General features: G+C 42.8%; 1 protein-coding gene across 1 annotated transcript in view; it reads right to left on the bottom strand.

The window, feature by feature from the left end:
* Positions 1–17,243: 17,243 nt before the first annotated feature.
* skap2 (src kinase associated phosphoprotein 2) overlaps positions 17,244–27,088 on the bottom strand; it is a 30,479-nt gene continuing 20,634 nt past the window's right edge. The window contains exons 10-13 of the mRNA XM_064348698.1: positions 24,685–24,756; positions 22,006–22,118; positions 19,459–19,561; positions 17,244–19,071 (exon numbers count right to left, since the gene is read on the bottom strand). Coding sequence (XP_064204768.1) covers positions 19,469–19,561; positions 22,006–22,118; positions 24,685–24,756 — 278 coding nt within the window. The 3' untranslated portion in view covers positions 17,244–19,071; positions 19,459–19,468. The remainder of the gene's footprint in view (positions 19,072–19,458; positions 19,562–22,005; positions 22,119–24,684; positions 24,757–27,088) is intronic.

The following is a 27,088-nucleotide window of genomic DNA, read 5'->3' as shown; positions in this document are numbered from 1 at the left end:
CGTCTGTTCATGGGGTTTCTGCAGAAGCGATAGATCACCACGCGCGGTCCCCAATCCTGGTGATGAATGTCCTTTTGTGAGAGCGGGATAACTCTGCTGTCCAGAGCAGGGTAAGAACCTTTCAACGCGGAGCATTTAGTTCCACAAAGCATTCAGAGTGAGACGCCAGTGACACAGGAAAGATAAGGTACACAGTTCATACATTATTCACTACTCCTGCCTGCCATATCATTAGAGCTAAAGGAAATCATTGGCTGAAACAATTCTCTTGTAAAATAACAATTTCAGGGAAAGGTAGGTGATGAGGAAAAGGAATTAATTTAGTCTGTCGTGGGGATATGAAATTAATTACTTAACACAGGTAATACACTACCAGATGTGACGGTCTACTTCATCGGTGTTTCAGTACGGTATGTTTGCCATATGGCCATTAATTCTGCATAGAAAAAACATGTTGACTGTAACATAAAACACATAAAATCTGACTCTTTATCTGTGAAAATAAGGATCAATTTTTCAAAAATCTCATATTATTATGTCTTAATGTAAGTCCTTCCAAATTGCAAGTCTAAGAACTTTTCGTATTGATTATGATGATTCATTTATCAGGCTTTTTCAGTTATAAGAAATAATTTAAATTGCTAATAGGATAAAATATAGAAGGCAGACAATACTTTCAATTATTCAGTGCCCAAAAAGTACTATTATTTTAGTGACAGGCATTTATTCTTGAACCATTTTATGAATTGCTTCAAGAATAACTGCTTTTGACCTGCAACAGTGTTATATAGCTTGTGAAAAGCATCATTTGATCACGAAACACTGTTCACAAATCAAATCAAGTTTTTTTTCAGATCAGGGGCTGTTGTTCTCAGTTCAATCAATCTTTCACTTGCTAAGAGTCTCAAAATTGCTTGTGAACAACTTTTTGAAAGTGACCCGTGTTCTCACCTTCACAGGACTTCCAGGTGACATAGAATAAGATGGATATAATATAGAACAATACAGAATGGTCAATCACAGCCTGTGTTTCTTTCATCGGCCCGTAGTGTCATCACACACCTGGGACATATTGAAGTCTCTATTGTCACCTTCACTGTTGATTACAGTATTTCCACTCCCATGTACACAGCAATGGCACTCGAAACACTTATAGAGTATAGATTCTGACACAATTAAGTCTGACTGGAATGAAAAAGAGCCGTTCCTCACTGATGGCTCTGAGATCTTTAATGAATGCGCAGGGCACAGGGCCTGCAGAGAGAGAGAAAACACAAATGGAGCTGCTCCAGTAGATCTGCCTCACCTACTGTGAATTCAGAGAAACACTGAACTGCTGGTGAATTTTAAGTATCTTAATATACCAGAGCCATTATAGAATGAAGCAGAACAGTAGGGTTTGTCAGGTTGCATATTTCTGCAGCTCTGTGATGGGAACAGAATGAGGAATCAGCACAGATCTGCCATAACAGCCTCAGCATGGAGTTTAGTTCCCTGCCAACTGTTTCCACCCCCTACAGTGTCAGATCATCCCCTTTGTACCATAGGTAAGTCAGCCAGCAGCCATACCTCTTTGCACCTCACTCCTGCCTTATGATTGAAGCTAAGCTGGGTTATGCTTAGTTATTTGAATGAGGAAATGGTGTGGGAAGCCAGTAGGGGCCAGTCAACATTCTGGATAATCCCTTGACAGAGTGATGGCGCCAGTATACTGTGGATTTTTCACATGAGAGGCTCAGAAGCTTTAGTGAATTGTGGTTATTGAAGATATTGCAAATTATTATTGCATTTATTGCAAAGAGAGCAGAGAGTCATCCAATGTCCAGGTCAAAATCTCAACCCAGACTCAGTCTGCTTATATGATGATCCTTAATTTCATTGATTCCATAATCTCTCTCTCTCTCTGCCTGAGGGAGGCACATAGTGAGTATTCTCTTACAAAATGGTGTCCATGAGAGTGTTGTGTATTAGTTGTGACTGAGTTTAATTTATTTGAATCACAAGTTATTAAAATATAACTCATTATTAATATGAAAAGATATCACTGATAACAACAATATGGTTAAGAACAATACAAGCAGACCACCATATGATTTTATGGGGTTACATATTAAATAACTACCTCATTTAAATTAATTTTAAGGTTAACTGGATTTGAGAATAACTCTCACTAACCTTGGCTTAGCAATGACCAGTCCAAACTTTCTGGAGCACACTGGTTGCATTGGATATAACATTGCTTACAGTTTCATTTTGAGAAAGCAAAACTCATTTTACAACTCAACCAGTTAAATTTCTGCTTATATAATAACAATCATTCATCAACGTAAACTTACAGAAGAATGGTGAAAATAAATCACATAAAAAAAATTACATTACATAAATTACATGCAGAGAAAAATCTTTGAAGTTACAGAAGATCAGAACATTGCAGTGTTCGGCGTGATGCTGCTCAGAGAGGGAATGGTCGTAATGATGAATTATTAATAATCCAGTTAAACAGGAATTCAAGATTTTGTGCTTGCTGTAAATTTCACCTGATTCTATCAAACAGTGATTTACATACTGCCACGAATAGATACTTAGGACAGGGGAGGATTAATCATAATGTTATCAAATCACTCCCCGTTTCACTCAGGTGAAAATGGTGTCCATGTTGCAGGGGCGTGGCTTGGAATTCTGGGATCCCTGAAAGAATATTGTTCCAGCCCCTCATTTTTTCATAAAAGAAATGGAATATTTTAGCCGTGGGCCCCTAGAATCCTCGCCACCTTTCACCCCACTAGGGACGGCCCTGCTATGCTGAAAGAGTGGAAGCAATGTGTCCTCCGTCCTCTGTCCTAACACCCACCTCCCTCTGTAGAGCTCTCCTCATTACTGCCACGGCAGCAACACAACATTTTTCTCTGTCATTTCCTTGTCAGAGAGGAAATGAGTTGCGATGCGAGTTGTCGTTCATTCATCAAAGCCGACAGGCTACCTTTTGCTTTGTTCTGCATGGTTGGGTCGGTTACTTCAGCTGTTGCAAGGCTAACGGCAAGCGAGGATTCCACTCACGATATACCAATTACTGGGAACAAGCGGAATCACTGTTGTGGAGAAAGTCACAGCCCACCCTCCGTAGACCTCATACCTATCAGTGAGTTACACTCCTCTCTTCTGAAGCCGGGCCCTGCAGCATATGAGGAGAACATGAGAATGGAACTGAGACAATTTTACCGTATCATAATCATTTGCTTACAGCATTGTACATGGTGTGGCTTGCTGCTCATCGGAAAGATAGGGCCCAGATTCCGACAAGCTGTAATGCATTTCAGCCAGAACTGTCAATATCAAATAAAAGTGTTACATTTCTTCATATCTTTTTTTTTTTAGTTTAATGGTCACTTATATTGACTAAAATATGTTTTAAACCAAAAGAAAAAGCACAGAGACAAAAAAGAAGGAGGACTCAGGGTGGGGAAGAAGGGAAATAGGGGCGTGGCTTTGGCAGAGGGGGCATGGGTTTTGGTTAGTGTGATGCAGGGAAGGAAGGGTTTCAAATGGCCCCCATGCCTCATTGCCAAGGCACATAAATCAGCCAGCAGCTTGCAGCTGCAATGGGCTAGAAAATAAAAAAGCATAAAAGTGTCAGAGTGAAATACAGTGGCAGAAGAATTTTTTTATGAGGAGACTAAATTCTCCTTACTTTGCAGCAGATCCCCAGCCAGCTCTGATCACTTATTCCAGACGTACAGTCACAAATTACTCTAAATAAGCTTATTACCCTACACCTGGGCAACAGCCAGGGGTATCTCCCGGTCTTGTTTAATGACACATATTCATTCATTTGCTATTGCAGCAAAATATTTCATATGTGACAATACAAATATTTAACAGTATAGCCTGACATTTTAACAATATGCAGAAAAAGTGGATCTTGCCCTCCTGGAATCCTTGCTTATGACTGTTTGTGATGCCACGTGAAATACTGATTCATATTGACCATTTGGTTTAGTTCAAACTGATAAGTGTATGCTCCTGATGCTTGTTTTGGCATCCTGAATATCTATTCCTAAATGTGAAATATCATATTACTGAAAACAAAGAAAATGAGGATAAATCCAATTATGTTGCAATAGCAGCCTTTTGGTAGTAACTTAAATTCTATTATTGTCCTAAAAAAAAGATGGAGTGATGCTAAATGTTTATACTTTTGTAGAGGTGTAAATGATTCATATATGTATTTGATGTAGAGAAGATAAATATATGTATACATATTTAATATAGCAGGATTTATTACACCATCCGAGATATATCAATAATACATATTTATGTAGTTGGAAACATGAGATTCCCTGTCTGGATATTTGTTGTTCAATAGAAAAAAGCAATGAAAAGCATAGTCCAAGTTATAATTTCTCTCTGACATCTCAGAAATTCTATGTGAGAATTATTGAAACCAATGATAGATCACCTAGCGGAAGTTTGTCTTATAGTATGTTTTCGTGTAAACATGGTCATGGTCACAAAATATACAGCAGAAATATCAAATCTGAGCACAAATACATTATACACTCCCCAGTGTTTTGAATATAAGTCAAGATCCTAAACACAACTCTATTGAAATTGGTAGGCACTGGCAGATTTATGCCACTATATGTCATTCGGATATAAATATTACTGAAACCTTACTCGCCCCTCTCTCCCTGAACAGATACTGGATCGGTCTGTAGCAACAGACCCTTGTCATTCAGCTGAAGCCTCTGACTTGATTGGGATTTTGTGGCTGTCAATCTGAGGCTCTGACATTCTGGATTTCCACTTTGACCGTACCCCCTGAAAACAAATCTCTGGCCCTTTCTCAGAGGAGGTTAGCATTCACCTCAGTAAGGAAATCTTCCTGTATGTATACTTGACCCAGAGCATACTAGTTTGTCCCGCACCCTGGCATAATTTAACTGAGATCTCAGTGATCTCCTGATCCCTTCTGACATCATGTTGCTTATTTCCACATTCATGAGAATGGGACAGATGCCAGCGCTAGAAGATTACACAGGAGATTAATCAGTCATTTTCAGGTGAATGCATTATAACTAGAGGTGTGACACGCAGGCCTCCCGGTGACACAGAGCGCCATTTATGACAGAGAGGTGGAAGAGTGAGGCGACCAGCTGAGGAAAGCACTGGGTCAGCTGTCTCTCATTTCACTTAGCTCCAGTTTCAGCTAATACCTCTCACCCACCCCCCCCTCCATCAACCACCAACCCCTTCTCTCTCCCCTAATAAAGTACAGCAGAGGTGTATGTGACTATCAGTTACTCGCTAACAAGCTGACAGACAAGAAGTTGGGTGACGTGAGTGTACAGAGTCACAAGGCTTGACACTGGGAGAGTAAACGGGGTGAAAGCAGTACCAAGAACACCTCTAAATAATCCCTAGCCAATGGCACAGTAGTGAGCTGTGGGAGATGTTTACTGCTGATGGACAAACACCTGTCACTTTGATAGCCCCTGTCAGGTTTGATTTGTTCTGAGAGAAACTTCATCCTATTTCTCTCCCCTGATGGGCAGGACACAAAAAACGAGTCACATGACACCGTCTGATTGGTGGTCTTAGGTGGCCATATGACACAAATATAACCAATCAGAGGTGTCTGGAGAAACAGAGAATGCAGAGGATGTTGAAACGTCAAAATCCTCTGGGGAAAAGCAAGGCAACCATAATGATTCACAACCACAACAATCCCTTTTTTATTATAACTTCATAAACTCAATCCATGCTCAATCCAGTATGAATGATTAAGAGCCCTGAGCATAGATATGCTATTCTTTGTTTTATCAGACCTCACAAGCGGACTAGCAAGATTCCATCACCTGTAGAAATACATCCACAGAGACCAGAGGAACATTCATTCTTCCCTCGCAAAGCACACTAAAATGAGACACCATGAACGCCTTTCAGAGGTCAGTGGTTTCTGAGGGGAGAGCCCGCATATGGAGATAGACTCCATATGTGGGAATTCCGACTTGTCACATGACATGTCACAGTGCTTCTCATAAATCCTAATGAATAAGGACCTGGCAAGTCCTCTGTGAATCTAGCGATGCAGAAAGGTGGTCCAGTGGACTGCTAAACTATGACCTTGAGACAGATGCTCAAATTTCCAGGGTATTCACTTTTCATGATATCCGTCAAATACGTGTCCAACGAGAGGGTGGTGGCTCTATATGACAAGGGAGCGGACTTTAACATTACCAATATACTGTAACAGTAGTAATTCCAGTAAAATGTGTTTATAAAGATTACATCCAGTAAGACTACTTTGTTTATTTTCATGATTATGATTCTTGTTACTATCTATAAGACCAGAATCTTGTAAAAGTCAGTCATTCAGAACCAAAGTCAGCAACACACCTGACTCCTCATAAATATTCAAGAAGAAGGGCCAGCACCCAAATTATTAATTTGCAAGCATTATCATATGGCATTATAAATTGAGAATAACTCAGATGTTCTGGAACACAGAAACTAACCCTTACATGCATAGTTATGGTTATATAAATATTTATTTAATCCAAACTTAGGGATGGTTAACTATTTTTCAGCCAAGATAGCGGCTTATGAGGTCAATTTTAGTTGTCAACCTTCAATCCTCATCTAGTACATGGTTGTAAGTATACAGTACGGTGTGGATACCTTCTTCCGTACTGAACTTACCCAGTGTCAGTGACTCAAACATTGACTAAATGATTGTGTGTATGATAGAGGAGAGCAAGCTGGTCTGAGACCTATCTGTTGTCAATGGCAGGAAGTACCCAAAGGGTGCTCTGCACCTAGTCTCTGTCCATCAGGGAGAGACCTGATTCCTCTCTGCCTGTGCGATGAATCATCGCCTCCCCACACTCGGTGGCCTGTCACTCCCTTCACCAAATTAATGGGCCCCATCAATAAAGATTAACGATGATGAGCAGACTGGATAGGAGAACTTTAACAAACCACCCAATCTGCCTCCCAGCATCAGGACTTGACCAAACAGCTATAGAAATCCTTCAGATGGGAGGGTTCTGCATTAATTACTGACTGACCACAGCCAGTATTTTTCCATTGGAAATGGTGCCTCAGCCATCAAAGGTGTAGCTCACAAGCAACAATGAATTCTGGGATTAGAAATGACTATTCATTAAGGTGGTCCTAAAATCACATCAATGAATGGAACTTCTTTTATTATGGAAACATTGTTTAAATAGTATATGCAACAATCTCAGGGGGAACATTGCTGGTCCACCCTTTACAAATGTTCTTCAAGCGAAATGCTTTGGAAATTTTCCAACTGTTCAAAATGTTAATTTATCCTTTGCAATCGCATGACTTGAGGTGGTTTATATCAGCTTGGTTCTTGCACAAGCTGCATTTATGGATGCTCACAACTGACCTCTAATCAAATGTTGCTGCGCAGATATTTAGACTTGAATAATGTGGATGAACGAGCAATTGCTACTAGACTATATCTTCTACAATGTAAAGGAAAGGGATGCGTTGTTGGAAATGCATGATGATAAAAGTCCCAACAATGAAGATGTATTGATTAAAACAAAATACTGATCTCTGTTTGTTTGCCTGTTGAGGAAAACTCCACTGGCAACGCAGACCACTTGCATTTCTTAGACTCAGGTGAATGGTATAAGTTCACATGCTGGGTCTGGTATGGTGGTTTTTGAACTCAAACATTTTTTATAAAGGTTTAGCCTGTCTACCAGAGAGCCTTCTCCTGTCACTCATGATGCCGGAGTTAGGGCCACTTGATGTCAATTCACTGGTACTGGAATTGCCAGGACTGTCAAGACTCTAAGAGCTTACATTTTTGCACACTCCAAGACACATAGGCCTAACAATTCTTTCCTAAAAACACACAGCCTTCATGGGGGAGCAAAATCAAAAAACATTTACACTCATATTAACAATTCACAACATAGTTCACTCATATTTCTCAACAGATATGAGAAAAATGGGGAGAGGAACGTGTTGCAAGAGTTTTTAAAAAATTCTAATTCAATGGCATTGCTAAAATGTAAAATATACATGTAGTTTAAGTCATAAGGTAACTGATGTGTAAGAATCACAATCAGATTTCTATCAGCCCGAAACTTAGTTTTGCGCCTTGGTTCTCCCTGATTGACTCAGTGGTTAAAGACTGGCCACCATTGAACAACAAAGATTCCAGGCTACATCCTTTCTAATAAAAGGAAGTTGGTACCATAGTCAGCATGTTATAACCATTTCCAATAAAGGTGATACATCACCAGCAAAAACCATTATAAATCCATTAAGAATAGTCCAGGCTAAAAAGATGACCTTACAGTTTTGCTTTAAAAGTCTCAGTGCTATTGGCGTCCTAAATGGGCTGGGGTAGAAAGTTCCAGAGCTTTGGGACTATGAAGCTGAAGGGTCTGTGTCTCAATGTGCAGAGCCTAGATTTAGGTAATATTAAGAATGCTGCATCTGCAGGGCATAGTCTCTGACTGAGCAACTGAGCCTGGCATAAATTGCTGATGTAGGGTGGCCATTTAAGCCATTATAAGGCCATAGGAGAATTGTACATGGTGCCACATTGCTAATGAGAAGTGTAATCTTCCAGCGACAGTGGTACCTTGCCTTTGGCCCCTTTACGCATTCACATAGTGCATAGATACTGAACTGTTCTAAAAAAACATGTCCCACTTAATAATACCTTACACCCCTAAATGTCACCCCTTTCCCACCTTTACTCACAGCTGAAGAACTTACTGCAGGTTTCCTAACCTCCAGGCCCAGAGGCAGTGTCTGAAGTTTTTATTAGGTTTGCTTTCAATTTGAAGTCAATGTTGGCATTGGAAACAAGGTGTATGAACTAATCAATGACTTAAAATAAACACTTAGGTGGTGAAACACATCAAATACCAGCAGACTATGGTCTTCTATAAGTGGAGTTTGAGATCTCTGCTTTACTGAATTTTATAATTGACTTGACTGTTCTATGTCAGCTTTACCTACATTGATTTTCCACCACAAATACCTGAATACCTAATAATAAGAAATGTGTTGGCCAAACAGCATAATCAGCTCTTATTCTTGTAGCTAGTTTACATAATCCAGTACAATCAGCACACAAAATAAGAAATGGGCTAGAGTAAAACAAAGGATTGATTCAATGGCTTTTTCTGTTAAAACTCAGTTTTTGTTGAGAATATCATAAAAGTTCTTTAATGATGATGGCAAACCCAGAGTTCCAGCAGGTTTCAAATGACTTGAGCACAGTGGGGCAGGAGGGGCCAATGCAGATGTATGTTGTCACTGGAGAGAGATATAAATCCACTCCACGGGAGGCAACAATTATGAGAGGCACACAGGGAACAACAGGGGGTACTGTCACCTTGACAGTGAAATCATCTGTCATGAGTTAGAATGTTCACAAAACCACGCTGAACCATTTTTGAAGTACCCAGTTAATGCATAGAACAAAATTGGTGCGTTGAGAATAAATTAGTGTTTCATTAAAAAGTCAACATTTTCAAATATCATTTATGACTTTGTTTCCACAGAAGAGTGATAACCCTTTACAAAAGTTCTCTTTTTAAATAAATGCATGGCTCTCTAGGACTTTAAATCATCAAGTGAAATACTACTTCCATAGCCTGCATTATTGTAAAACATTCAAGAATATTCTCAAATGCTTTTTAAGGAGATTCATCGATAAGTTTTTTTATTACAAATTTCCTTCATAGACTAAATCAGCAGGCTGTCTGACTCAGTTAAAGATCACACAGGATCCAAAAAAGTTACATGGAACCCAAATCAGGGTTAATGTCCACCTGTGCTGTTGTGATTTAGTAGAATCAAAAAGGCAGCGTTGGCTTACTTACCTACTTAAATGTCAATGGATAAAATATACCAGAGCAAGCTAGTATTCCAGCAACAAATCCATTTTCATTTAATCTAAAAAATCTATGAAAGCAAGATGTTCGTGCTATGCTTTCATAAATAATTACCCCCTAGTTGTTTTCTCAACTCCACAGAAATAATATTCACCAGCTCACAAAAACAACCTCATGATTTCCGAATGAGAGCTTCCTAGCTAACTCGCATTCACAAGATTAATGTTGTGGAAGAATGTTCTCTTCCCTAGTTGATAATAATTACACTGATAAAGAAGGATGCACACACATACGCACACAGCTCCTCCTGTCTTCCCTATTTCAGATAGATGCTGTAATAGAGAGAATATCTTCTAGAGAACATTTTCTTACAATAGACATTATTCCCCAGGCTGGGAGGATGATATCAGCTCCTTGCAAACAGTATTTGAGAGGCCGCTGTACCGTGTAATTAATTACACTTCGTTTGGGATCATTAACAGTGCCGACCAAATTTAAGAACAAATGGGAAATGCTTGAAGAAAAGAAGCCATCAGTGGTGAAATTGAATCTCCTCACCACTGAATTATTAATCATGAGAGCTTCCTTTCCTGTCCCCCTCCTCATTACCAGCCATTAGAGTGCTGTGCTGATTGAAGCAGTTTCTGCTGGTAGCGTAGACTTTCTCTCTAGCAGCAAGCCGTCCCAGAGAACAGTCAGAAGGGGGGAGGCGTTACTAGCTCTCGGTGACCTTGGTATTGCTCCCTGCACAAAGGCACGCTTGCACTGTGGCACCATGTGGCGTAGACTTGTTCATTCTGGAATGCTAATTTGATTCTTTGAGTTAATTTATGCACACAGGATAGCACTGGAAACAACAAATGACTCCATCCCACAGTGTCCACTGTGAGGAGAATGCAGTGCTTGAATGAGTAGGGATAATTACTGAAGGTGGGTTAGCGCACATATAGCAGGATAGATGGGGGTGCGAGTGATATACTGCAAGCAGATACCATTGAAAGACACATAAATGAATAACATGTTATTTCCAGAAAAACCCTTTATTAGTGAAATAACGCTGAGTAAAATGGCAGTTTTCCACTTTCCGCTCTCAGTTAGAAAGTGATTTAATTGATTTAGAAGTGTTTCATAAACTCCGTCTCCTAAAATTAAGGGCTACAACAGCCTGTAGGATAAATAATGATAAGTTCAGATTGTAATATTTTAGGTTTGGAAAGGAGAATGAGGAACTAATTTGAAATGAACGCTCCAGTGCGGATAGACGGAGGCCGTGCAGTTTGGCTCTCGGCTGCTGCATTTGTATGCATGATTGTAATGAGCGCTGCCCTTTTTCTGTGTCAGGTCAGTGATGGAGAGAAAGTGAGAAAGTGAAAGCAGAGAAACCACTGCTAATTAACGAGGTGTATCATTAAAACCTAGAATGATGTTAAATCCCAGGCCAGGCCCTCTCGCTGTAATCACCATAACTATGGGTGGAGAGACCATTAAATTAAGCAATTTCATTCTCCCGCCCTCCTCAGAATATTGACCTATCACAGAGATGGGTAGATGAGGGGGTGGGACACTGCAGTTCTGGACTCTGGTCAGCGTAATGCAATCCATAATTTAATCTCTTCATGGTCTGGGTTTAAAGGGTTTTACCCACTGTTAAAGGTCACTGGTTTTACCTGCAGTAGACAGAGCAAGACTGTTCAGGAAAGAGCAAATAATACAAATGTGATTATGGTTTTGTTGTGGAAGCTGGTATATAAGATTCCTGTCCTAGATTGATACTATTGAAAATTTCCAGCTCTGTATATTGATGCGAATACTGATTGTATTATTATAAGCAGATGTAAGTAAGCACGCAGCTGCCATGAGATTTCAGCAAATACCCTTCTGTGTGGGTGGATCTGTTGGTCACCCTGTGTAAGTGTTTCTAAGTAAATACAAAATTAGGAAAGAACACTGCAATGATGGATGAGAATGCTGTAACTTTTAAAAACGATTTCCACTGAGAAAGTCACCTCGTGTATGCTAATGCACCTGTCAGATGTGTGAATGGGAAAGGACAATAAGCAATGCTACAACATACCAAATATAGCAATAATTAATTCCCATCTGTTCTTTGATGTAGAAGACACTTTGCAGGAGATTCTTTATAGTCATTCAAAGTAAACTGTTTTGATGCTGGTCGCATCATGCTACAGGTCTCTCTGAAGCTTCCTGGCCAATGAGAACCCTAATCCCTCCTCAGTGCACCATGAACCAGCACTTGAATACACCACGCAAAAGCCTCTCCATTTCACCTCTTTACATGAAAAATACCACACACTAGAAACAGCCCCAGAGACACTCAACAAAGCAGTATACTAAATTAGTAATCAATTGATCTTATGCTGTTTTCCTGGCCTCTCAGAAAAAAACAGCTTGTTGAGTTCTGAAGTTTGTACAGATTATTTTTCATATCGATACATCACTCTGACAGTGACATCACACTGGATGAGCATACTGACCCTACAGACGGACTTCCCATATCGTCCTGTCAGTCTCTGCCCCTGTCTCTCCTCCGTACACCTGCACCACTCCCTGTATCAGTTCTTTGGGTACTGCAGACTAAGGATGATTCGCTGAAATTTTGATTTCATACTTGCGGATTTTAGCTCAGATATTTCACTATTATTGGCCGATTTTAGTGCCCTTAAGATAAATGGCACCCTGACATTTATCTCAAAAAGCTTCTATTTTACTGTTAAACTGCAATAAAAGCTCCAATATATTCTGGGCTTTGAGATGTGCAGGGCTGAGAGGATGGGTTGAGAGCCATTAACAGAAACTTAATTATCGTCATAAACCAAAGGTGCAATATTTTACCTGTTCTGTTCCTCATGGTCAATGGTGCAGTTTTATCTGATTGGTTTGCTGCTGGCAGTGATAAAACTATGGATGGTGCACACGCACACACACACACACACACACACAGTTGAAAAACATATTGTAGTTACAGATTCACTTTTCACACAGTTACACAGGACTGTGGAGGAACCATGTAGTGTTGTGATAAGAGAAGTAGATCAATCAAAATTAACCATATGAGTTTGCCACTGTTCTTATACTCTTGTGCAAGGCACATTACTAAGGAGGAAAGTACTGAAGTAAAAACATGCATAATATACTACCCCATAAAATGTGCAGTCTACATTCTGGTTCTTATTTCCTTTAATAACAGATGGGCCACACCTGCGCAGACCCTTGTTTCCATTTTTTTTTCATTACCTGTACAGTACTGTGTGTATGTGTGTGTGTGTGTGTGTGTCAGACAGAGAGAGAGAGAGAGAGAGAGAGATGCCCCCACCCTGACACTTTCATTTGCTCACTTTTGTTCTCTCCTCACAGTCTTGCTACAGCAGTGCCATAATTATGGTGGATAAGACCTGCTTTTTCTTCTTCTTTGTTCAGTCTACATACAGTAATAAAGTTATTTATTAAAGTTATATTCTCCATACCTCAAATAATGCCACAGATTGTAAATATTTTCAACCCATGCACATGCTGAATCTAGCTTCCTTAAGACCAGAAGTATATGATTGTTACCACTGATTAATGTAAAATGAACAGAAATTGTATTAGTATACACATGCTCAGGCAAAATGGTATGAAAAAATGCCTAAAAATGTACAAATGATTGTCACTGCAGAGGTACCCTATAAGTACATACAATTGTACATCTAGCCAGCAATACATAATTCATTGTACCTTTTTTGTTTGTAAAAGGTACTTATTAGTACCCAAACAGAACATTATTGTAATTTGTTCCCGAAAGAACAAAAATGTACCTCCAGTGTACCTTTATTTCTGAGAGTGTAGCATGGGGCTATTGATATTTCTGTTATACTATACCATAGAGACCAGTGAATGCAGGCCTTGGAAGAAGGTTGTTCAGCTATGTCCCACCCTCAGTAGCAGCAGGAAGCAATAAGGACAGTCTTGCAGTATGTTCAGTAAAAAAATACTGCTGCAAGCTAATCCGCAGGTGAAGCAATGATGAATCTGCCCTTGCAGAGGAAGGATTTCCTCTATAGCCTTCCATAGCAGTGGTCACACAGGATTACCATTGGCCTTCCAGACCTACTGTCACAAGGAGGGGGAGGGGTGAGGAAATTAAGGTAACAGGTCATGTGCCCCTCTCTCCAGTCTCACAGCTCTTTTAATACAGCGGGGCAGTTCTGTCCTGTTATGAATCTCAGTATGTGACATATGTAGCCAACATGGTCAGATGATCAGGACCAGGTCATTACCCCCAGGGCCTAAATCCAGAGGAAGCTCGGTCTAAACATTAACACAAACAAAGCAAGGATTCTGTTCTGGCATCACTTTTGAAGCAGACCACTGGGCGGGTCAGAGCCAGGAAATGGGGTGCTCTTCTTCACTGCTAGGCCCCCCACCATCAGCTGAAAAATTAATACTTTAGCATATACACAGTTACTGTCTTCCATCCCTCGCTCTATCTCCCCCCAACATGTGCCACCCCTCCAACCCCATACCAAAGAGCAGCAGAAAACTGCACTACCAGCTTCCCTATTAATTCAATCCGGCCTACAACTAATTACGGTAATTCATTACATTCGCAATTAGGCCGTGTAATTTACCACCCTGGTCTCATAAAGAGCTGGATTTATATGTGGTTTGAATGTCACCCAGAGGACAGAGAGCTATGGCGCCTCAGCTTTACTGAGGAGGGCCCGGGAGCCCAGCCTGTTCAGGGAATAGGAAGAACCCTCCTCCCCACACTGACTCGCCCGCTTACCCCTCCCTCCCACACCAACCTGTCCACCTTTCACACGCTCAGGAATCATCCAAGACCCCAAACCAGCATGGGTAATGCCATCACCACTAACCCATAAAATGACGCAGATATGACCTCTATCCTACAAAGTCATTAGGAAGCAATGCCAAAAGGCTTATGGAGAAGGAATGAACTTCAAACCTAAGGAAGGACCAGAAAATGACCACATAACTATGTAGGAACCGGAGTAAAACCATTTATTGAAACTTGGCTCACATTAGCAATCGCTCTCACTTGCTGTAAAATGATTTATATTGGATAATAATGAGAAAAATTTCAGATTGCAGTGATCAGACTGGAGTGTAAAAGCGTGAAGCAGTTGAGCAGATTGATGCTCATACTGAAACAGCAGAAAATCTGACAGAGCTACTCAATGGGGGAGGGGGCATGCAGTTGCCTGGCTGCTGAGCCAAACCTCGAGTATCAGCAGTTTTGTGCATTGTCCAATGGGCAGCCCAAGAACTTTATTACTCATTCACTAAGCCCCACCCCCAGTTGGCCCAGGGTTTCCTGTTTCCCATGTGGCTGTACCTCAGCGGGATTGGTTCCCCTGATCAATACTTCAGTGATGCCTCTGAACAGGCCCACTACACTATTTCAATCAGTGCCACAGCAGGATCAGCCGGGATCTACACAAACCACAAAACCCTCACCCCAGATTTGTGTGTAGCTGACACTAGCACCAATGTTAGCACTGAAAGATGACTCATTTTACCCTCCTGCAGCTACATTCCCCTCTTGCCAACATCTCTAACCAAGTACAGACTCTAGCAGCAAAAGGGCTTCCTCTACAGGAAGCAGACCTTCCCGTAAACCATGGCAACCTCCACATAATCTTTATGCTTTTATTGTGGCTAAAAGCCCATTTTTGTGTGCTAGCAGTGCTTGTGTACGCCCTCATGACACAGAAGCATTTTCAAAGCAGAATGAGCTGGGACACTCCTGCGGATGTGATGAAGGGGTTAACTCTGTGACGCTCCGCCAGGTTGAAGCCCTGCAGCAGGGACAGATGAGTCTTCCCACCATCCCCTCCCCCATCCTGCACCATGGGAAGGAGCAGCAGTGCAGCCCTGCAGAATACTAATGAACCCCCACCTCCCTCTACTGCTCCTGCTGTAACATCTCTGTACAGCACTGCTTCTCTGTCTCTCGCACATCCATTCTGCTGTTCCACTCTCTCTCACACATCCATTCTGCTGTCCCCCTCTCCCTCTCCAGCACACATCTATTCTGCTGTCCCCCTCTCTCTCTAACACACATCTATTCTGCTGTCCCCCTCTCTCTAACACACATCTATTCTGCTGTCCCCCTCTCTCTAACACACATCTATTCTGCTGTCCCCCTCTCTCTAACACACATCTATTCTGCTGTCCCCCTCTCTCTCTAACACACATCCATTCTGCTGTCCCCCTCTCTCTCTAACACACATCTATTCTGCGGTCCCCCTCTCTCACACACATCCATACTGCTCTCTCTCTCTCTCTCTCTCTCTCTCACACGCACACACACACACACCCATAATAAGTTCCCCTTCTCTCATTCCTTCACACTACTGGCCCTCCCTCATACCCACACTGCTGTCCTGCTTACCTCTTGTTCCTTGCTCCTTCCATATGGCTCTATCCACCTCTGCCTCCTGTCTGTCTGTCTGTCCACCACCCCGGTCACACAGCTCCTCCTCCAGTCTCTCCCCCTTTTCCCAGAACACAGACTTTCTGTTTTTTCCCCCCTCAGGACTGCAATTTTTATTCACCAATATTCACAATAGCCTTTCTCCTCCAAGGTTTACTGTGTAAATCAAACTGGTATTTCAAGGTTTTAAAATGTCAGCTTCATTATGATCTCACATTTCCCATGCTAATTAGTGAGGTGCTTGTGACTTATATGTTGAGTTATATTGATACTGGATTCCTGCTTGCTTGTATTTTTGAAATTAACTTTATATGAACAGTATTTACCATAGTCCCTACTTTATGTTTCAATATGCTGACATTAGAAAATGCTCAGATGGGGACAGGACACTCGAAGGGGAGACAAAATAAGAGGGATATTACAGTTGTCTCACTCACACCCCCTTAATGGCACAACACTGTCAGCTTGTGCCCGCACTAAAAATACGAATCCAGACACTGTCTACAATGACGCATACAGCAAGAGAACTTTCCAGAACACACAACATAATGCTGACAGGTTTAATGAAGAGGTCTGCTGGATGTGTATTCTGCATTACAACACTGTGCGACACCAAATCAAAATCACAAAACAATTACTTTCCCTATGCTGGTCTAATTTACTCTGATATGAACTGTCGTGGGTAGGTAAATGTCTGTCAAGATAACAGTTTGGGGGAAAAAACAATGTGAAACCCAATCCAATGTGTGACACTGTGCTGACAGCAACAATTTATTTCCAGCTATGTTCCACTCCATTTGAAAATATTGTTGCATATAATGTTTCCAGTTTCACGTCTACGAAAATACTTACCAGGGACAATACAGAAAATGAAAGGACAGAGAAAAATATCATCAAATATCTAAACGCAATGCGTTTTTTAATTATAATTTCTTTGGCTGAGCACACACAAGTATTCATGAACATTTGCAACATAGCATGTGTTCTATGACCGTATGGTCCAATACACAAACAGCCTTCCACACAATATGATTAATTACTGAGCTCAACGACTCATCTGCAGTAGCTACATATTTGCAGAGAAATGTGGCATTCCTTCACCCTCAGAGTAAGAGAAATCCTGTTTGTGTGATGCAGTATGCCAGTTTAAGGCAAACATATCCTGTTAGCACAGAGAAGCAACAGCATGAAGAAAGATGCCACACACACAGGCATCTGAGAAAAACAAAAACAAAAAAAAAACATACATTTCCACTCTTCATACCTCTGCATTTACACGCATCCTTTCCATCCATGTCTTTTATCTCATCTCATGTCCGCCTCTGGGCCAAAAGGCACCGCAGTCACGTACTTCATCATGTTTTGATTAATTACCACAGTCAACGCTCCGCTTATAAAACACACTAGATTACTTAAATTGCCTAACTTTCAGGTGGCTACAATCCGAATGGTTAGCAGACATTTAAACTTCACTTGAACCTAAAACATAAGCAGGGGAGCAGATTCAGTTTTTAAGAAGAGTAACCAGATGAAAGGAAGACATTCTTTATCATAATCATAATCAGCATAATCTCCTCCATTTACAGTGAAGAAACATCCACTTAATTGAGGGATCATTCATCAACAAAATGATTAAACAGTAAACAATGTTTTGTTCAGCACTGTGAGATTTGGAATACTTCTGCCATTTTAATTGCATAACTACATTACTGTTTGATTCTCACACAGTTAGTACCTAAAGTATAATTCAGCTAAGGGAATTACGAATGCATTAAATTGATTGATTCACAAATGATTATCTTTTCCAGGGACAGCCAAAACAGACATAGTGCTCCTTGATTTTTATCGAATGCTGGTATGCGACAGTATGAAGTAAATTCTGTAGCATATTTAGATGGCATCCAGTTTGAAATCCTACATGTTATTATAGCAAATATAAACTGTAAATGTCGTAAATAACACTCTGCTTGTTGAGATCTGACCAGTTACAAATACTACAAGAAAATGCTGTCAGCAAGGAAATGACACCAGAATGCCAAATTAAGTAGTAATTGTTAATTAAAAACACATGACAGCTTGGCAAAAAAAGCACATTTATTTAGAAATCATGTAGACGTGAAAGAGTAAATCAGTAGTCAACCTAGCACTGAAACTCACAAAGAACTGCGCTGGACATTTGCTGCCATCTAGTGGCTATCTTTGACATCATGTCAAGAGGAGGCCAGAACCCTAAGAATAGTTCACAAAACTCTTACCCAAGCTGCCAACACCTATAAACCAGTAACTTTCTCAAGCTGTGATACACCCCACTGTCTAACCTCTAGCTGCTTTGTACTAGCAGATAATTCACAGAATTCATATATCAGAAAAGCAATGGCAGGGAGAACATGTACAGTACAATCCACAAAGCAGGAATAGCAAATAAATTAAGATTTGAATTTATTGACAATCATTCTTGTGTAATACCTGACATATATTGGTGAAATCACCTTGAAAGTATCTGACAAAGATATGTTTTTGTTGAACTGATATAATTCACATCATCATGTATATTTTGGGTCATTAGAAAACAAGTGGTGCACAGCTTCAGAGAAATTCAAACTCTTTTGCTCCTTGTTGGACAGAAGGCACATAAGATATGATAAAACACAGATCTGTACCATCCTGATCTCCAAAATCCATTTACCAGCAGTTCAAACACAGGAAGGGATCCAGATGGTCCTAAAATACACACACACAAGTGCAGGCACACGTACACACGCACACACGCACACACGCACACACACACACACACGCACAGCATGCATGAAAACACACACAGGCACACACACCACACACCACACACCAGCAGCTGCACACACACACACACACACACACGGGCACACACACACACAAATTGAGAAGATTAGTCGTGAAACGAGTTACAAAAGCTCCCTGCGGGCTGACCCTAAGTGACACAGATTGTCGTTTAGAGCAGTACAGACCCAGTCAGGCTGTCTCCGACACATCCACCTACCAAGGTCCCACAGCAGAATGGACGTCAGCAAGAGCAGCTTACACACTGTCCCTGGAGGCGAGGGGAAACTGCACGTCTCAATGCACACTTACCTCACGTCTCTCACATGGCGTACATCTCCATGAGGTAGTCTTTGGGCACGATGCCGACAGAGCCGTTCATCTCGCCAACCCACCAGCCGAAGTTCTGGTACTCCTGAGCGCCACAGATCGGAGAGTGAGGCCAAAAACGCTCTGCTTGTAATAACACAGATGTCACATCACCCCTGCTTTACACTGAAATTGAGGTTTCTCTAAGCTATTCAAGGTACAACAAGGAGGCTGTGCTTGATGTACGGAAAGCGATCAGTAATGTGAGCCTGGTGCACTGTGCATTTTTCACATGTGGAGAGTGTGCGCCATCCCGCCGTGGCTGTGTTCATGAGAAACGCACGAGGCTGCCGGACTCGGCGCGGGCTTGATAAAGAGCAGGCCCCGCGGCTACCGCCGCTGCTCCGCCTCGCTTCGGCCCGCTCGCCCGCTCGCCCGCTCGCCGCCCCTCCCCGCCCGCTCGCCTCTCTTAACCCCGCACACGTCACACAGCCCGCGGAACACGCTCTAAATCACGCGTGGTACTCGTCACGACCTACAGGTAATAGCTCCAAATGAAGGACCGCGCGGACATTAATAAAGAGATAAAGAGAGCGACGCGCGGGGAGAGAGCGCTCACACAGAGCCGAGCAGCTCTTCCCTCATGCGGGAGACTGACCCCAGATGAAAGTGCGGCAGGGACATGAATCAGGGCTGATTGAGCCTCCCCTGCGAGCAGACGGGGAGGGTCACCTGCTCAGCGTTCACGGCACCGCACTCCAGAGGCACGCAGGCAAGGGATTAGCACTGGGAGGGACCGGGCTTCGGGTTAACAACCCGATACCCTTCACACACGCTATCCTCTCCCGATGAAACATGTCCACCGCGCGCTCAGGATGAACTCGTACCCAAAGGCTTTCAATCTGCTACCCTCGGTGAGATATTACTGTTATACCTCATTATTGAGCAAGAAAAAAAAAAACTAATCTGAATCCAGAAAATATCCAAATTTACAGATGGGTGATGTGTAAGCTTTTCTGTATGCAAGTCTTCCTGGGTCACGGAACCTGCTAAGATAATCAATAATAATGCCACACTCACTCCATAAAATGGTTTTGGTTCAATGAGCACGTTAGCATCAGGAACCATTAGCCTGCATTAAATTATTATTGAGATATACCAGCTGTTTGAACAAATAACAGCATCTCCATTTATAGAGGCTAATTCCTAATCTCTTGCATACTAAATAATACATAATGCTGAACTCCGCACATTAGGCTAAACAACTGTTCATGAAAATATGAATCAAGTTAACCTGCATAAGTAGCTGCATTTCAATCATGGGGTCATTATCACCTATTCGGTCAAAATATGTTTAGAAATTCAGTCCGGGCAACTATATTCTGAGAACCACATCAGTGTGTCAAAGGACAAGAAAATGGGGAAGAAAATCTGCTGCAACTTCTAATTTTCACCTCTAGATGGCAGACTTGAATATGGAAAGTGGCACTTCAGCTGGGCTATAGCTCACCAATGTCTGCAATATATTATCAGTGATAACAAACAGAGTCCACAGGGTTAAGACCACAAATACAGGAATGGCAATTAACACATTTAAATCAGGTGCAGATGTCCCGTTACAACTATTACAGATTGCAAAGCTAATGGATGTCATGAACTCCCCCCACTAATCTTTGAATCTATCATCCAGAGAAGCATGTCATGACTGCACTGATGAGATGGCAGCATCGGTTATAACAGTTAAAAATTTTGTAATAGTAAATTAAATCCTCCATTTATTTTAAAAGCAGATTCAGACACATGCCAGGTCTGTAGTAAAACACACACACAGGCATGCACGCACACGCGCGCGCACACACACACATGCACACGCACACACACACACACACGTACGCACACACAGATACACATACACATGTGCATGTACACACGCACACACACACACACACACACACACAGATACACGCATGTGCACACACACATACATACATACACATGCACAAGCGTGCACATGCGCACAAACACAGACACACAGACGCAGGCAGACACACACACACATCTTGCCCACATCCTTACCTACCGTGTAAGCAAAATACTCATTTCCCCAAACAAACCCACTCACTTCAACACCTAACGCAAAAACAGACAGGAATTCATTCCGGGCACACACCGAACACAGCACTGAGCAGTGATGGAGACATTAATGGCTTGATCTCTTAGCAAAACTGCTTAGCAAAACACCGAACTGGCAGAGCTCCAGCACACCGAAATACGCACAAAACAGCTAAGTGTTGAAACGGCACACAAAGCCAAGGCCTGGAGTGCTGAAAGTGTTTCCACTGCAGCAGGATTTCAACACGCACACAGCCCACACCTCACCCACACCTCGCCCACACCCACACCCACAGGCTTGGCTGGAGCAGGGATAACGAGAGGTCTCCGCTCTGCACTGTGTGCTTTAAGCACGGGTGTGAAAGCTCACAGGTTATGAGACAGGGCACCTTCCTTTAACCCGTATCTGTGTGCGGCAGGGGGCTTCCTCTACCCCACCTTGCTCAGAATGTAGATGGCGTCCCCACGTTTGAACGTCAGCTCGTCAGGCTGATCTCCGCTGCAGTCCCACTTTCCCTGGTAGTAGTTCTTGTAGTCCGTGCTCTTGTTTACTGTCAGGTAGAAAAAAAAAACAATTAAAACTGACTGAGGAGGGCGGTGCTGTCACCACCAGCTGTCGTGTTCCACCGTCCACATAAATGTTTCCACAGGACGGAACAATTTGTCACCCCATGAAATTTATTTTCAAAGACTGGCTCATTAAAGATAATATTAACAATAATGAGTAACAGTCCAAGGCCTTTAAAATACAGTCTATATTGGTTAATAAATATGCAAAAGTCTATAAATGTCAATATAAAAATACTGTACTACATATAAATAGAATTAGTTTTGTCTATCAAAATGTATCCAGTATAACGCTTCCTTTCCTGCTTTCCTCGCTCAAAAGCACATAGATGTCTGACGAAGAGGCAGAAGTATTGTGTAAGAGAGATGTGTGTGTATCTTTGCATGCAAGTCAGCGGAGGGAGAGGGCGCTGCAGCAAAGACTAACCACTAGTTGGCAGCAGAGGACCGACACAGTGTCATTACAGTCATTTGCTGGAGGGGCAGGGTTTCACAAGAAACCACTGAACTCCTGTGCCTGGCAGAGTAGCCAACTCACTACCTTTCATTACTGCACATATAATCTGTTTTTCAGACAGAGACCATGCAAAAAATACCCCTTTGTTTCAATGGCTATTTACCAATGCACTTGGCCCAGCCTCTTTGAATTTACTAAACAAGACTATTCATGCCTCTCAAGAATGAAATCAGCAAGAGAGACAGGCAGACAGACAGACAGACAGACAGACAGACAGACAGACAGACAGACAGACAGACAGACAGACAGACAGACAGACAGACAGACAGACAGACAGACAGACAGACAGACAGACAGACAGACAGACAGACAGACAGACAGACAGACAGACAGACAGACAGACAGATAGATAGATAGATAGATAGATAGATAGCTTCCGATATACCATCCATGCTTCCAGCATTATGCCAAACAGTGCTGGGTGTCCATATTATTATTTTTCTTAAAGTACAAACAGGTTCCATGTATTCCCACCAGGCAGACTGAGTGGAGTAGCTAGCCCTTTAAGCTGCTCTCTCTGTTGACTGGAGTGCTGGGTGTTTGGCAGAGGCTGGACACAGGGGCCCACACAGACGCCGGATTCACTTGTGTTATGGTGCTTGTGATCCTGCATTCCTGACCTGATCACATGACATCCGAAACAACAAGGGGGCAAAGAAACGCCTAGCATGGGAGGCACTGGGGATGATGGCTAGACTCTGGAAGAGGTCGTGACCTCATGACATCACCAAGTAGAGTCCCTCCCTTCACTGAGAGTCTAAAACCTGCCCCTAAGGGGTAGGAAAAGGATTCTTAACATTCAGCCCAACTCATTTTCAATCAGCGTGCACCTAATAAGTTCCTGAGAATTACATTATTTCCTGGAGGAAAATGTGGGTAGTTAAATATAACTGGGTATTTCAGAGATGGCTGGGATGAATGACATAAGTGCATCAGTTTGGGCTCTAGCGTAAATCATGCCAACATGCTCATCCATCTTTCCCTTCTTCCTCAGACTTCCTGCCTGTCAGGCGTGCTTCCTGTGCATATTGGCTCACTTCCTGTCTGTGTCGGGGCACTGGGGAGCTCTGTGAGGTGACACCTCTTTAGCGAGGTCGCCCTTGTGACACTTCCCCAGGCACCGCTGCCCCATGCTGACACATCCATCTTGGATTTCCACGGGCTAGCAGAGCACCCCATTTCCAGGGCGGGCTGGGGCAGAGGCGGGGGCGGGACGGGACGGGACACCCCTGCCCCTCAGGATGGCGGGCCCCTGGCAGCAGGAGTAGAGGGCAGCGGGCAGATTCGGGCAGGCTCCTTCCTGCGGAGCGCGGGACCAAGGCCGGGCGTGCCCGCGGCTCGACCCGGCCCACTCCGCACCGCCCTCGGCGCTCCCCTCTCCCCCCTCCTCTTCCCCCCTCATCTCCTCTAGGTCTTCATTTGCCTGCTCGGCTAATCATATGCAATAAAGATATGCATGGCCAACATTTAAACAGCCCGGGGATCAATGAGTGGTCTTAAGTTTATCTGATTTTTATCAAAGCAGACAGAGTGGCGGGTCGATCGGCTGCGCCCGTGTCAAGTTGACCTTTTCACAGGCGGTGGCGCGGGCGCTCCCCCGGGTGCGGCCCTGTCCCCTGTCACGCGCTGAATGGCACAAGTCTGTTCCCCTCAACGACAAAGTATACAAAGATGTCTATATTACACGGGTATAGGTGTGACAGCGCTTGTGTGTTGTATTTATAAACTGTCCTTTGGCGGTGACACTTTCCCAATGATGACAGCCATAATTTATGCAGCCAAATCTCCTCTGTGCAGAAATGAAAGCTAATTGAGTCATTACCCGCTAATTCAGGCCGGGATACCTTGTATAAATTGGCTTACTTTGTAAATCCCCCTGACACGCTCCTCTCTGGTGCCCCACAACAGCCCCGGTGTCCCCGCTCCGGAGCCGCTAAAGCACACACGCTGCGGGCGGCCTGAACTCAGCGAGATTAAGGGATTGTGGGGCAGTTAGCGGAGCGGCCAGGAGAGGCGGATCTCGGTGTAATTACCTGTCACAGCGGGAGAGGGGGGTTTGCTCAGCGTCTCCACTGTTGTCTTTGGAGGATTAGGCAGCTCTTCGTCTGAGGAGGGGAAAAAACAACAGTGAGTCCAACACCCGCATCAACAGTTAGCTCAGGGTCCTGTCCAGGACAGCATCAACAGAGCCGGACTGCTTCCGAGTCACAGACCACCATGGGCCGTCCAACCCATACCGAGATACCCATGCATAGAGTAAGAACTGTGTCTAACACTGAAGTCTCCAACCCATACAGAGATACCCATGCATAGAGTAAGAACTGTGTCTAACACTGAAGTCTCCAACCCATACAGAAACCCCCATAGGTAGAACTTGTCTAACACTGAAGTCTCCAACCCATACCGAGATACCCATGCATAGAGTAAGAACTGTGTCTAACACTGGAGCCTCCAACCCATACTGAGATATACAAGCATAGAGTAAGAACTGTGTCTAACACTGGAGCCTCCAACCCATACTGAGATATACATGCATAGAGTAAGAACTGTGTCTAACACTGGAGCAATCCTACAACCAGGACAAAGAGACAAAGCCTGTGCAATTATTTATTGAATGCCCAGTCTATTCATGTCTCCAAAGAGAGGAGAGCAGGCTAACAGGCATAAAATACGTATGGTAAAAGGACTGATCCCACAGAAACAGAAAATATGGACAATAAAATCCCTTTACACAGCCTGTACCAAATGGAACAAACAGTCCTCGGATGCATAGAGCCATTAAATGTGTGCTGGCCTGTATGTTCTCAATTAATCCAATTTTAATTGACAAAACACTCTTAAGAAAGGAAACGCAACAGAGCCCACTGAATTAAAATCCAGGATGGCCTGGCAATAGATCTTGACAAATTGCCTAGTTCGGATGGATAAGGGGTGAACAATTGATGCCTTATGTTGAAATCAATTATTACGTTAAATGTTTATAAGCACTGATCTCCCCAGTCCTTAAGTGAAGAGTATTTTATGTACATAATACGCTGAGACCCAGTCAGGAAGACGGATGAAGAAAGATATTCAACAAAGCCCCAGCTACTGTAAAAGCAACTGAGGTAACAGAGGAGCTTAAAATGTACCGTCTCTCTCCAAATGTATGACACACAACCATGAAGAGAAACATACAGATGTAATTATTAGAGCAGAAGACAGAAGGCTTGATGTATGTGTTGTGATGTGTGCGTTATTCCCACTGGTTTCTCAGGAAGCGCAACACTGTGGGAGTCTCCACCAAGCGACTGCAACTCGGGGGGGGGGCTGGATCAGGAGCCGATCTCACAGATGGGATCTGAATTACCCGCTCCACTGGGCTTTGGGATAATGCAGGCAGCAGATCCTCAGCATTCTCAACTCACTAACTCTCACTCAGGCCTCGTTCAAAACATCTCCGCCGTCTTCCACGGAAAAAGAGATAAAAATACCGCCCAAAATACACAAAAAGCTCCATAACTGCGTATAACCAGTAAATTAGATTTACACCTAGCAGACACATGCGGTGATGGTTTTAGGAAAAGAATTGCACTCTTTTCAGCTTATTAAAAAAAATATGACCGGAGAAGCTGTTGCTCTGGAGCATTTGTTTTCTATGGAAAAGTACTTAATTTCTATCATAATTTATATTTATATTTTATATTTGAAAGACGTCATGCTTTAGGATGAAGGAATAAGGGCATCACAGTGTAACAGGAAGTGATTCAGTGGGGTCTGGGTCTCTAAAATGAAATAAATATTGATCACGATGAGCATTCCACCGTTACATGGTTACTATGTTGATACATAAGCATGCATGCCAACCAACTATGCATGTGCATACATGTACACTTACATGCATACATGCACATGCTTGCTCACAACCACAAACGCACAGGCACAGACAGACAGACACAGACACACACACACACAGACACACACGCAGGCACAACAGACAACATCAGTGGTACTGCCGGAAGCCTCAGACTCCAATGGGAAAAACTTGGATGTTAGATCCTTGCAACCGAGCTCCCAACAGGAACAAAATAAAGCGCAAAATTGATTGGAAAAAGTTATGCATTTCCAGGCAGCATCATTTGTCATTCTGTTCAATGGCATTATTATTAATCAATATGGAGTCTTACTGAAAGAGGAACATACTGTCATCACCAAGATTAATTAAGATGCTTCTTGCATAGGTAATGCTCAGTGCGCCGTTTCTATGGTGAGTTGAGAGCAGCTCTGGGCTGGCTGTGTGCACAAGCAGCTGGTCTGCTCTGGTCCTGCTCTCCCACCGATCTCAGACAGTGAAGCAAGCGCAAACACCATCCTTCTCCCGTCCAGCAGTCCTCCCACACCACACTCATGTGTTCACCGCATTTACACGCACGTAAACATATGCATTCAAACAATCAA

The sequence above is a fragment of the Anguilla rostrata genome, chromosome 1 (assembly GCF_018555375.3).
Source record: "Anguilla rostrata isolate EN2019 chromosome 1, ASM1855537v3, whole genome shotgun sequence".
NCBI lineage: Eukaryota > Metazoa > Chordata > Actinopteri > Anguilliformes > Anguillidae > Anguilla > Anguilla rostrata.
This window is presented reverse-complemented; position numbering and strand designations above follow the sequence as displayed.